Genomic DNA, 12,522 nt, shown 5'->3' on the forward strand with positions numbered 1-12,522 from the left:
GCAGTCGCCTGTGAAGATCATAAAACTGGACTTCTTTCCCCAAAAACCAGACGCCCAGGCAGATGGATTTCACACTCAGACTGAAAAAAAGTGGGAGAGTCTTTGCACTGTCTGGGGGTTCAGTATCTTTCTCTTATTTTTTTTTAATATATTTTGGCAATTTTCTTTAATTATAAATATTGGAATTCCGTAAAAAAAAGGTAGCTTGGATTGAATTTTTTTTTTGTGTGTGTGTGTGGTGTTTGTTTTTGTGTTTTGTGTTTTTTTTTTAAATCATATTTACAACTGCTGTCCAGAGGGGTGCCATTTGTCATACCAGCGTGTAGGATTTTGCGTAGGGATTATTTCCTTTCAAGTGGCCCCGAGAGTCAAGCAAGGATTCTTGGGAGCTGCTCATCTTAGCTGCTTGGCCCAGCTCGGCGGCCCCTTCGCGCGGAGGTAAGGTGGCCACGGCCCCTTGCGGCCACTGCTGTCCCTCTCTCGTGGAGGAGCTAGACGAGGAGGCCTCCATGGGGATGGGCTCCAGGACCGTGGGGCGCTTTAGGGTCCGACTTTTCTGAGGTTCCAAGCACGCTTGTCCTAAGCTTACATCCCGACTGGGTCCTGGGCCACTTCTGCTTAACAGAAAGTCCATTCGAAGGTACGGCGGTAAATGGATGAGGTCACCTGCAAACAAACACAGTGAGTCGGTTTCTATGCTTGATTAACTGGGTGTCCGGCATCCTTGATAACATGGGGCGAGTCTCAGGTTTTAGCATATGAAAAATCCTGCCTACTCCACCCCCAGTACCTGTCCCAGACATTGTTTGCATCTATTGGGATGACTCAGATACAGAAGCTTCCCAAGTGTGGTGGAGAGAAGAGAGGGTACGGGAGATGGTGGGGAGTTCATGTTCATGGGACTTGTCAGCAATGCAACCATGAAAGGGAGCCAGGAGTGGCCAAATGGGCCCTGATGTAAGTTTTGAAATGCTACCTTTTTTTTTTTTTTTTTTGGTTTTTGGGTCACACCCGGCAGTGCTCAGGGGTTACTCCTGGCTCTATGCTCAGAAATCGCTCCTGGCAGGCACGGGGGACCATATGGGACGCCGGGATTTGAACCACGGACCTTCTGCATGAAAGGCAAACACCTTACCTCCATGCTATCTCTCCGGCCCCAAATGCTACCTTTTGATCTGGGAAGTTGAGGGGTTTATAAGACCCTTGGGAGAAGACTCTCAAGACAAAGTCAGGATGCTCACACGTGTAAACAAAGTGGACCCATTGCAGGATTTGTGCTTAGTTGGAAGCACCCAGGAGGAATCAGGGCCTGTGGAGGGGCCAGAGTGGGGTCTTGTCTCAACAAATCTACAAATGTGGGGTGGGGGCTTCGCCAGCCCTCTCCTTCCCAGAACCATAGCCTAGGGCTGAAATGATAGCACTGTGGGGAGGGTGCTTGCCTTGTACGTGGCCTACTTAGGTTCCATCTCCAGCATCCCATAGGGACCCCTGAGCACTGCAAGGAATAAACCCTGAGTACAGAGTCAGGAGTAGTTACCTCTGAACACTACCGGGTGTGGCTCAAAACCAAAAACCAAAACAAAGCAAACAAAACTATAGCCTGCACAACAGACCAGGCCTCATCCCGCCCATTCCAGTTAGTGCTCTGAGAGTGTCCAGGGCTATGTGGAGCAAGTCTTAGTGTCTCTAGCACATCCTCAGGGTCAGACTATGGCTTCATGGTACCATGGGCACCAGACCCAGGCCTTCTTCCTGGAGAACCTGCTTTCAGGACTGAGGTTGGGGTTGTCTCCAACTGTACCCAGGATGCCAGGGCTACCCTGATGAGCATATTTCTGCTCCAAGTGGGAATTCTCTACAAGGGAACATTGACCCACCTATAAAGCTGTGTGTTCTGACCCAAGGCTCTTGCCTCCAGATTATTCCTTCCTTTGCAAGGCCCAGGCCAGCCTCTGTATCTGTGGACTGCTCAATCTGTCTTTTGGTTTGTTTGTTTATTTGAGCCAACCTGGTGGCACTCAGAATTCCTCCTGGTGGCACTCAGAATTCCTCCTGGCTTTGTGCTCAGAAATCACTCCTGGCAGGCTTGGGGAAGCCTATGAAGTGCTGGGGATTGAACCTGGGTAGGCTGCAAGCAAGGCAAATACCCTCTCTGCTGTACTATCACTTTGACCCCTACCCTGTCTGCCCACTTCTTCTCCTCCTCATTCATTCGGTCTTCTGGCTCAAGAGGTGCACATTACTAGCTCATTTTCTCACCAGTTCCTGCTTATAAGCGAGGAAAGGTCTCAATACCTCCTCGTACCCTGGCCAGGCTGGGAGTTCCTGTCTGCCTTGTTACATGTTTGCTGTGTCTTCAAGGGAGGGATGGTTCAGTGGGATGCATCCAGCTAGTTGCTGAAGATTGTCTTCAGCAAAAATGCCCATGCACCAGACCTAGGAACTCATCCAACTCAAGCCTGGGGAAGTCTGGTTGGAAAAATGAGTCTGCCCATTTGAATGTCAGCTTGACAGGGGCCGACCCAGGAACTGTGCTAAAGACTCGAGACTGGTTCAAACAAAACACAAGAGACAGCAAGTCTACAGAATGAGTCCACAGAGGTTCTGGTGCACCTCTAACAGCTGAATTGAGCCTAACAATTTTCAAATGTGACTTCTTTCCTTATGTTATTCAATCCCTTCCAGGATCAAAGAAAGCAAAAGCTTCTCTGGGACTTGGTCGATTTCCATGTCTTTGCTGGCCACTGGCCTGCCATTTTATATTTATAATGCAAGAATCTGGTCAGCATTTTCTCTGCTTTTCTGGATGACTTTAGCCTGGAGAGTGATGGTAAGTGATGACGTAATTTTTCTTGAAAGTGCAGCGTGCATTTCATGAAGATTGGCCACGTCACACTTTGGCTTTGACACACTGACATCAAGGATGCTCTCATTCCTCAGTCATTGGATCAAAGTCATTGACTTTGCACACTCAATGGGATAAAAAACAAACCCATAAAATGGTTTGTATCAACAAAACAATTGTTGTATCAACAATATAATTGACACAGGACTCTAGGAGAAAGACATAAAAAAAAAATCAGCATTCCTGGGACTGAAGTATTGATAAATTTGTGTGGAGTTTGGTGTAGAAAAAATAATGGCAGATGGTCTACCACCAGATATGTTAATGGCAAAGACCAGGCCTATTGGTCATGGGTGTGGATAAGCTGGTAACTAAAAATTCTTTACTAACATTTCCTATCTACCAAGGAAGAGAAACTATCATGCAATCTCTCCATCCACGATGGTGCTGCAAATACTTCTAAAAGGGGAGCTCACTAGCCTCTCTCTTGATGGCTAACTATTTGGAGATAAATAAATAAGCCCTGAAAAATTGTTGTGTCACATGAGGAATATTGTGCAGTGGAATCAATGCACCTTGAAATTCTCTGATTTTGAAATGTGCGGGTTCAGATCCATCTAATTTCCTAGAAGTGAGGGTCTTTCATCTGCCCAAAGAGTCCCAGGAACATGGATTATTGATTTTACAAACCCTTATTTATGTGATTTATGTGGCAGATTTCTTTGATCCCTTTGTTCAAACATGTGAGCAAGAGTAGAATGTGCTTTGCCTTCAGGATAACTTAGACATCGCTATTTTTCGAGACCCAGAAATCTCCAACACCTGAAATAGCTGGAGGGTTGGTCTCTCCCAGCAACCCTGTACAGAATGAGCATGGGTTATTAGTCCCCCATAAGCAATGACAATGGGGCCCCAGTTGGATTGCAGGATGCTCAGGTCCTAGATTACTCGGAACAAATGTGCCTGCAATTGAGAGACAAAACATCCGTGACAGATGGCACAAAGATGGCGCAAAGGTGCCGGCTGCCGAAGCGGTGATTGGGTGGGTGAGGGGGGCTGCTGGAACTGATTGGCGAGGCCTGGGGGAGGCTGGAGAATGTCGCAGCGCTGGGTGACATACTCAGCATCACACACAAATATAACTCATTGCTGTGTGCTGCACACTTGCCCCCTCTTGAGTCATCCCTGCTTTCTGGTGGCTTGGTGTTCATGATGGGAGTGCTCCCGATGAGCCCCCAGTGGAGTCCTTTGCAGAGAGAGGCTGCATGTTAGCAGCAGGGAGCCATGAGCAGACGCTGGTAATGAGGTGCTATGAGGTTAGCAGGGCTGAGAGTAGAGGCTCACCCATGGGTAACTGGTGGGACAAGGTCTGTTTGCTACCCCTTCCACCGCACCCCTGGCACCCCTCCCATCTCATCCCTGCCCACCCCTTCCCATCTCACCATGCTTGAACCTTTCTGGCCTTTAAGACACATCACCCACAGATGATCTGTTTGCTGGTGCTGTGTCTGTGCACGTTGAATACTCCAAGGAGAGATGGGTCAGTGGGGAACTAGAGCTCAGTTTTCAAAGGGTAGGATTAAGTGGAAGGTTCGAGGGGTAAGCAGAGAGGGGTGGGCAGGGGAGAAGTGAAGGCAGGCAGGGGTGAGGTGGGAGGGAGCAGTCAGGCACAGATATGATGCAATATGTGTGTGTGTGGATGTCTGCAGGTATTATGTTTTTATAATGCATCTGTGGTGTGTGTGTCCAAACATGTGTGTATGTATGCCCACAGGATATGTGTGTCTGAATATGTGCATGTAAGGCTGTGTTTGTGTCTGCGTGTCCATGAAGGTTTTGTCTACATATGTCTGTGTGTGTTGTACCCATATTTAAGTGTGCATTTATCCATAAATGTATGTCTGTGTCTTTATGTATCTATGCATATTGTAGGTAGGGGTGTGTGATGGTGTGTGTGTGAGTCAAGGTTGCAGATGAGAAAGTGTGGAGGGAGAAGAACCATGTACTGAAAGCTGAAGAGAAAGGGTTCTGGGTCCAATGCTCACTTCCCTTGGCCTTTAATTTGGGTGTATTCTAGCACCCTCCTTGCTCAAGGAAAGCTAATAAGGTGAAAAATAGGGGCAGCATCTCATGGGTCCCTTGTGGCTTTTAAGACATATCACCCACAGATGCTCTGAGGAGCCCTCACTGGATAGGATCGGGCCTGAGGATAGTGATAAACCGATCTGAGTCAGATGGAAGGGACAAAGAGGTGGGCAGGGATGAGGTGGGAGGTGTAAGTGAAGTGGGGTGAAGTGGGGGAGAAATAAAATGGGAGGGGCAAGCAAGGTGAAGTGGAAAGGGGTGGGCAGACACGGGATGTCTGAGAGGAGAACGAGCTCAAAGGCCACACCAGCCCATGTCCTGGGCTGCAGAATGGGTGCTATTTCCCACTCCCCCTCAGCTGCAGGGCAAGAGCCACACCCCCAGATCAACATCTGTAAACCTAGATGACCTTCTATACCCAGATTACATGCTAAAGCTCAGGTGACCGACTACACTGCAGATCATAAACTACCTGCCAGGTGGTGAGCTGCAGCCCAACTGGTTAGCAATGCCCCCAATCAAGAGCTGTGCCCGTTTACAAGCTGCACCCCTCCCTTGCTCAGCCCACCCTGGAAGATACTCCATGGACTCATCTCCTCTGAACTGCTAAGATGCAGCCACAAGAGCAATGTTGAGTCTTATTGCTGTATTTCCTGGGCACAGCTCACTGATCTTCCCTGCCTCTGAGTGTTTCCTCTGGAGTCCTAAGGACACCCTTCCAGCATAGGATCTAGGTATGTTCACGTATGTGCCCGGATGTGACTGCTTCCAGGCTCAGCATGAACCAATGTGAACCCCTTTCTTTAACCTGCCCTGGTGCTGAGAACCAGGACCCCTTATTTCACACAAGAAGAGACAGAACCTGGAGCTGTTTGGCTTCACACACTGTTGGGAAAAGGGCAATGACCTCCACACTGCACAGGGAACACCTGAATTTGTAATACCCCACAAAGGATGTGCAGTATGAGGACAGGCATCTATCTAGCCCACACTCGGCCATCTTGCGTGCTGAGAATTTCGTGCAATGACTGAAGCCTTTTTCAGATGTCATCGTTGTGTGTGTGTGTGTGTGTGTGTGTGTGTGTGCGCGCATGTGTGCATGCGCATGTGCGTACAGGGTACTACTACTGCAGAGGTGAAGGTTTCCCTCCAGTGCTCCCCAATGCCACCCCATCCCACCCCTACACACACCTCTCGCATGGGCTGCTATGAGAAATGTGTTTGGATGATCCCCATTTCTCTCCCATGTGGACTATTTTCCTGGACTGCACTGTGAAAGCCACTGAGTCCTCCTGGGTCTCCATCAGGACCTACAGTTTTATTTCTCCCTGGGAGCTCACAGGACAAGCCTGGTCTCCACCTATTGCTGGCCTCAGGGTGAGTCCTCCCTCTGTTGCTATAGAAATTTTGGGTCAAACAGGTGACACTCAGGGATCACTCCTGGTGAGGCTCTGGGGGTCCATATTAGGTGCCAGAGACAGAGCTAGGATAATCGTGGGCCAGACAAGCACCCCCTCACTCCTATCCCTCCAGCCTGAAAATGAACCTTTCTAAGAGGACTTGGAAGCCTGGACGATTCCTTCTCTTGCTCAGGTGTCAGGCCTTAGACAATTGGCTCAGCACCTCTAGAGTAGAGAATAAGGATGGTTTGGGGGTAAGGAGGGGACATGGGGTGCCTTCTTTTCACTGCAATGATGCAGATCCGACCCAGCACCTGGAGAAGCTCAAGTTGCTCTTGAAGCCAATTTGTGCAGAATGAAAGCGAATCCGAGTCCCTGGGGGACCCTGTCTTGTCTGGGGAACTTGCATCAATTTCTAACAAGGTTCGCAATCGATGCTTCACTAGTTCTGGGCTGGCTTCACTTGGGGATGGGAAAGCAAGAAACAAGGGTTGAGGGTGTTTTAACAAAAGGTGGCGTGGCACCCCTTTCCTCCCCCCCCCCCCCGCCACAGACAGATGAGCTTCAGCACTCTCTCACTTGAATATTAATGCGGTCCCTTGGCAATGGGGGCTTGTGAACCATCTCTTGGTAAAGGCATCTAAAGCAACATGAATAATGCGAGATTGCAATCAGCCATGCCCGGTGCTCTGAGAGCCCAGGGGTGCTTGCTTCTCTTCTTGGTCCGGGCTGAGAGAGCTTCATGAATTTTTCAGATTGTCAATGATCCTTCTCGCTGAAAACCTGCATGCTGCTCGGAGGTACAGAAAGGGACCGGTTGCTGGTCACCGTGCATGGTTTGTTCTTAAAACCAAGATATTCAAAAAAAGAGAGATAGATGTGAGAAACCGGCCAACCTAGAGCCTGGAAGAGAGTTCCCTGCAGGACTGTGGGGCTTGGGTGGACTTAGGGGTATTGAGGGCCAGGTGAGTCCCACAGATGACAGGCCTGCCCAGAGACTGCTCCATCCATCCATCCATCCATCCATCCATCCATCCATCCATCCATCCATCCATCCATCCATCCATCCATCCATCCTTCCCTCCCTCCCTCCTTCCTTCCCTCCCTCCCTCCCTCCCTCCCTCCCTCCCTCCCTCCCTCCCTCCCTCCCTCCCTCCCTCCTTCCTTCCTTCCTTCCTTCCTTCCTTCCTTCCTTCCTTCCTTCCTTCCTTCCTTCCTTCCTTCCTTCCTTCCTTCCTTCCTTCCTTCCTATTTTTAGGCCAGATCCAGCAGTGCTCAGGGGTTACTCCTGGCTCTGCATTCAGAAATCGCTCCTGGCAGGCTCAGGGAACCATATGGGATTTCAGGAATTGAACTCAGGTCCATTCTGGGTCAGCCGCACACAAAGCAAACGCTTTACCGCTGTGCTATCTCTCTAGCCCTAGGCTGCCCTTTCTTTGCTCACCAAGGCTTGGGGTGACACTTCTATTGCATCCTCATTTTCTAGCATGGGCCTGTTATTAGGGGACACTCCAGGGGTACATAGGGGGGAGAGAAACATGGTGCCTGGGGGAGGAGGGCAGAGACCAGAGTCATGTACATTCATGTGTGTGTGCATAGCACCTCACACGTCTGTATTGTGCATGTGGCCACACATGTTTTGTGTATTCACCTGTCTGCAGTACACATGGAGAGGGTAGATTCAGGGTAGATTCATGTGTATCCATGTGTAGATCCATATAGCACACACATGCATACACGTGGGCAGTGAGGCCTAACCTCTCAAGCCTGTGAAGGTCCAGAATTCCTCACTCTGCTGCCCAGCTGACCAGGCAGTGCTGGGCTGCATTTCCCAAGCTTTAACCAGATTCAAGAACCTTCCTGCAATGGGAAGGGCCAATGGCACTGGCCACAGTTCAGGAATGAGGCAGCAGCATCACCATGAACTCCCGAGATGGGTTCTGGGCTCCTGAACCCTAGGACAGAGGGCAGCAGTTCTCAGGCAGTTATTTCTGCCAGACTCATGTTTGTCTGAGGTGGACATAGTTGGGGCTTATTGAGGAAAAGCAGACATTGACCCACTACTGGCATTTGCTTTAGGTAGACAAGGCCTCAGAATGCAACGGATGGACTCACACAGACATTTGGTGAAGGTGCTGACCTGAGATTTGCCTCCAGATTTGGTGAGTCAGCCACATTTCACAGGGGCCACCTCAAAAGAGGAGTGTTATTTGAACTGTTTCCAGTTATTTTATTTCATTTTTGGAGGACCTGGAACCACTTCAAAAAGGGAGAATTATTTAAACTCTTTTCAGTTATTTTACTTCATTGTGTGGAGATCTGGGCCATACTCAATGGTGGTTAAGTGCGCTGTGCTCAGAGATCACTCCTAGCAGTGCTTGGTGGGGCTCTATACTTGATTCCAGGGATTGAACCATGGTTGTTCATGTGCAAAGTCAGTGCCTTCCCCACTGTCTTATCTATTTACTTTCCCGTTGACTTTTAATTTTTTTTTTCTAGGCCACACCTGGTGATGCTCAGGGGTTACTCCTAGCTATGCACTCAGAAATTGCTCCTGGCTCGGGAGACCATATGAATTGCTGGGGATCAAACCCAGGTCCGTCCTGGATCAGCCACGTCCAAGGCAAACGCCCTACTGCTGCACTATTGCTCTGGCCCCGACTTTTAATTTTTCAAGGAAAAGAACAAAAATGAGCCTTTGTTTTAAATTGGTTAATGAGATAGAGTAGGCACATACATGCCTAGTGATATTTTACAGATAATTTTCTGGAAAATATGAGATTTTCACCAAGTCCTTCAGTCTTGTCAGGCTCACAAGTGGGATAGACTCATTTCAGAGTGTTGATTAAACACCTCCTCTGTGCTGGATGCAGTGTTAGGAGGCGGGAGGCACTATTTAATTCCATCAGGTCACTTAAATGTATTTCTTGAACACTCACTATGGGCCAGATTTTTGCTAGACCAGGGGGGAAAATGAAGGTGACTAGAGCATATTTCTTATCTTTCTGGAGCTGGAATCTGGCCAAAGTCATTTTACTTGAAGAGTTAAAAAAAAAACTGGGTGTTATAAATGGGAAAACATATAGAAATGAGATGGGCCTGGAGTGATAGTACAGAGAGGGTAGGTTGGGTCTTTATCTTGCATCTGGTGACCTGGGTTTAATCCCTGGCATTCCATATGGTACCCCAAGCCAACCAGTATTGTTTCCTGAGTGTAGAGTCAGGATTGTATTGCAGAATGTGGCCAAATAAACACCTCCCACAACCCCTCAGAAATGAGGGGCTGAAGAAATAGGACAGTGGGTAGGGCACTTGCTTTGCAGGCAGCCAGTCCAAGCTTCATCCCTAGCACCACATGATGGTCCCCCTGAGCACCACATGAAGTGATTACAAAGCACAGAATCAATGGTAAGCTATGAACACTGTTTTGGGTCTGACCCAAAACCCAACAAGCAGATAAACAGCAAGCCACAGAAATGAGAGGGATGGCATCTAAGATATTCTAAGCTTCAGACAACACTGCAGAAACTTCAGTCAGCCAGAACTCCCAGGGAACAGATGTTCTCCACCCAAACAAATGCTGGTACCACATGGGCTCCAGTTCACAGGATGCTAAATCCTGACCTTGGATTCTGTGCCCAGCATAGAATTGCATTATTAAGGGGGAACAAATGCATGACATTTTTGCCCTACTATTTTTTCCCTACTATTTGAAAGAGGGGGCATGGGAAGAGGAGAGAGAAAGAAAGAGGAGGAAAGGGAGAGTGAGGGAGAAGAGACATACATGGTCAATTTAAAAAAAGTATATCCAGCATTCAATTAAAAGACCTCTGGGATCCACTAAGCCATGTTAGCAGATGGAAGAACTCACATTGGTTTTAGAATGAGTCCCACATCCAAAGTTAGAAAGTCATTGGAATCTAACTGGTGTATTAAGTGACAAGGCACTTCATTGTGGACGTCTAAGGACACTGAGGTGGGCCCCAAGGTCTATGAAAATAGTTCAAATGGAAAAATAATAAACTAAAAATAAATCCAGAGGTCAGGAAAACCAGTTACCCAAAGGCAAGTCATGGTGAACCATTTTAACAAGTGTGTTGAAGGGCTGCACTGATTTATCTGTCTAATCTAGGGTGTCTAATTTGCAGGTGGATGAGGCAGAGGATGGGAGCCCTGAACACAAGAGCCAATGGGGTTACACAAATTAAGTGGATACTATGCAGGATGCCAGTGGCAAATAAACACAAACCAAGCAAATAACATAGGGGGGGGGAGGCAGCATTAGGTCCTTCTAAGTATGTTTACTTTTGTTTTTTGGGGGGCAATACCTGGCAGTGCTCAGGGGTTATTCCTGGCTCTGTGCTTAGAAATCACGTACAATATGAAACTTATCACAAAGGGTAGTAAGTGCAGTTAGAGAAATAACTACACTGAAAACTATCATAACAATGGTAATGAGTGAGAGAAGTACAATATCTGTCCGAATACAGGCAGGGGGTGGGGGAGGAGGAAGATGGGGGCATTGGTAATGGGAATGTTGCACAGGTGAAGAGCGATATTCTTTTCATGACTGAGGCACAACTGCAAGCATGGTTGTAATTTTGAAATTATTTTAAATAGATTACTAAAAAATAAAATAAATTAATATAAATGAAAAAACCCACAATAAACTGCATATGAAAGATAAACTTTTTGTTGATTTTTGAAAAAACAAAAAGAAAAAGAAAGAAATTACTCAGGAAATTCTATGGGATGCTGGGGATTAAACCAGGCTTGACTGCGTTTGTAAGGCAAACACCATCCCTGCTGTACTATTGCTCTGTTCCCCCATGTCTCCTTCTTGAGACACAGAGAGATCTTTCTTTCTCATCACTGCACCATGAGTCAGCGTGGGTTGCCACATGTCATCCTACCACCACCATGATTGGACCAACCACTGCTGGCCCATTGGCCACTACAGTACACCCCATGACATATGTTCTCCTGTCCTCACCCTCTGCTGCCCAGCCACAGAGATTCATAGCATTTCTCCATCATTAGTCTGCCTTTGTCTTGCAAATAAATGCTGAAGACCAGAAATACTTGAAATATACACACATTCATGAAGTGCAGGTTCATGGAGTTAGTAGAATGAAAATAAATGAGACCATCATTTGTTAGGGGGGAGATTGGCATGCGTCTCAACTGCACTTGGAAGATCAGTGGCTATATGCCTCATAGAGGCATTTTAATGCATGTATTAGGCTCATTTCTGCTGGATCACCTACCTTCAAATCCAAAGGGTCAGTCACAATCACTTAAAAAGTGAAGATAAGTGTGGGCTAGAGTGATAGTGTACTGGGGCGGGCACTTGGCTTGCACATGGTCAGCCTAGTTTCAATCCCCACCATCCCATATGGTCCCCTGTGCACCAGCAGGAGTGATTCCTAAGTGCAGAGGCAGGAATAATCCCAGAGCACTGCTGGGTATGCTTCCCTCCAAATAAAAAAAAAACACCTCAAAAATTAAAGAAGCTAAGAAAAATGTAAAGACAAATTTAGAGATGGAATCAACATAGTGGAGTGAATTTCATTTTTGATTGGTCAGGCTTGGAAAAAAGGGATCATGACCATAGTTTGGGTTTAACTAAAAGTCATGTTTTATTTTCCTTTGGCCTTGGTTTGTGCCCACACATAAAGATAAAACTTTCACATAAAACCATGAAGCTTGTCGGCCCAGCTTCACAGATTCACACTGGAAAAGACCTGTGAACCCATAAATTTTGGCAGCGTGGCTTAGAAAAGATACACAGGTTCATGGGTCCTGTGGCTGAAAATGTTGAGGATCCCTTAGGGGAGAGGGAGGGCAGAATTCCTCCCCTGCTGATGCCTGGTCAGCAAGGCACAAACCCACCCCTAGCCACCATCATGCCAACAGCCCAACTAACTTCTGCAGACACCAAGTTGTAAAGACACCAAATACACCAGTTTAGGGGATGAATACTTGGGGGTTTTCTTGGAGTGAGAATGGGGTGTCTTTATCCACCTCTGTACTTTTGGAAGTCACAGCAGCCACACCCAAGCCCCATTCCTGCTTCCATGTCAGCTTATTGGCCCAGCTCCACAGATTTAGGAGTTTATGGAACACAGAAACCACCAAGTTCTGTACCTCCAAGCTCTTACTTACTGGCACCCCAGTAGGAGCACACCAAAG

General features: G+C 47.5%; 1 protein-coding gene across 1 annotated transcript in view; it reads right to left on the minus strand.

The window, feature by feature from the left end:
• Nucleotides 1-238: 238 nt before the first annotated feature.
• DSCAM (DS cell adhesion molecule) overlaps nt 239-12,522 on the minus strand; it is a 589,689-nt gene continuing 577,405 nt past the window's right edge. The window contains 1 exon segment of the mRNA XM_049785384.1: nt 239-666. Coding sequence (XP_049641341.1) covers nt 311-666 — 356 coding nt within the window. The 3' untranslated portion in view covers nt 239-310.

The sequence above is a fragment of the Suncus etruscus genome, chromosome 13 (genome assembly GCF_024139225.1).
Source record: "Suncus etruscus isolate mSunEtr1 chromosome 13, mSunEtr1.pri.cur, whole genome shotgun sequence".
NCBI lineage: Eukaryota > Metazoa > Chordata > Mammalia > Eulipotyphla > Soricidae > Suncus > Suncus etruscus.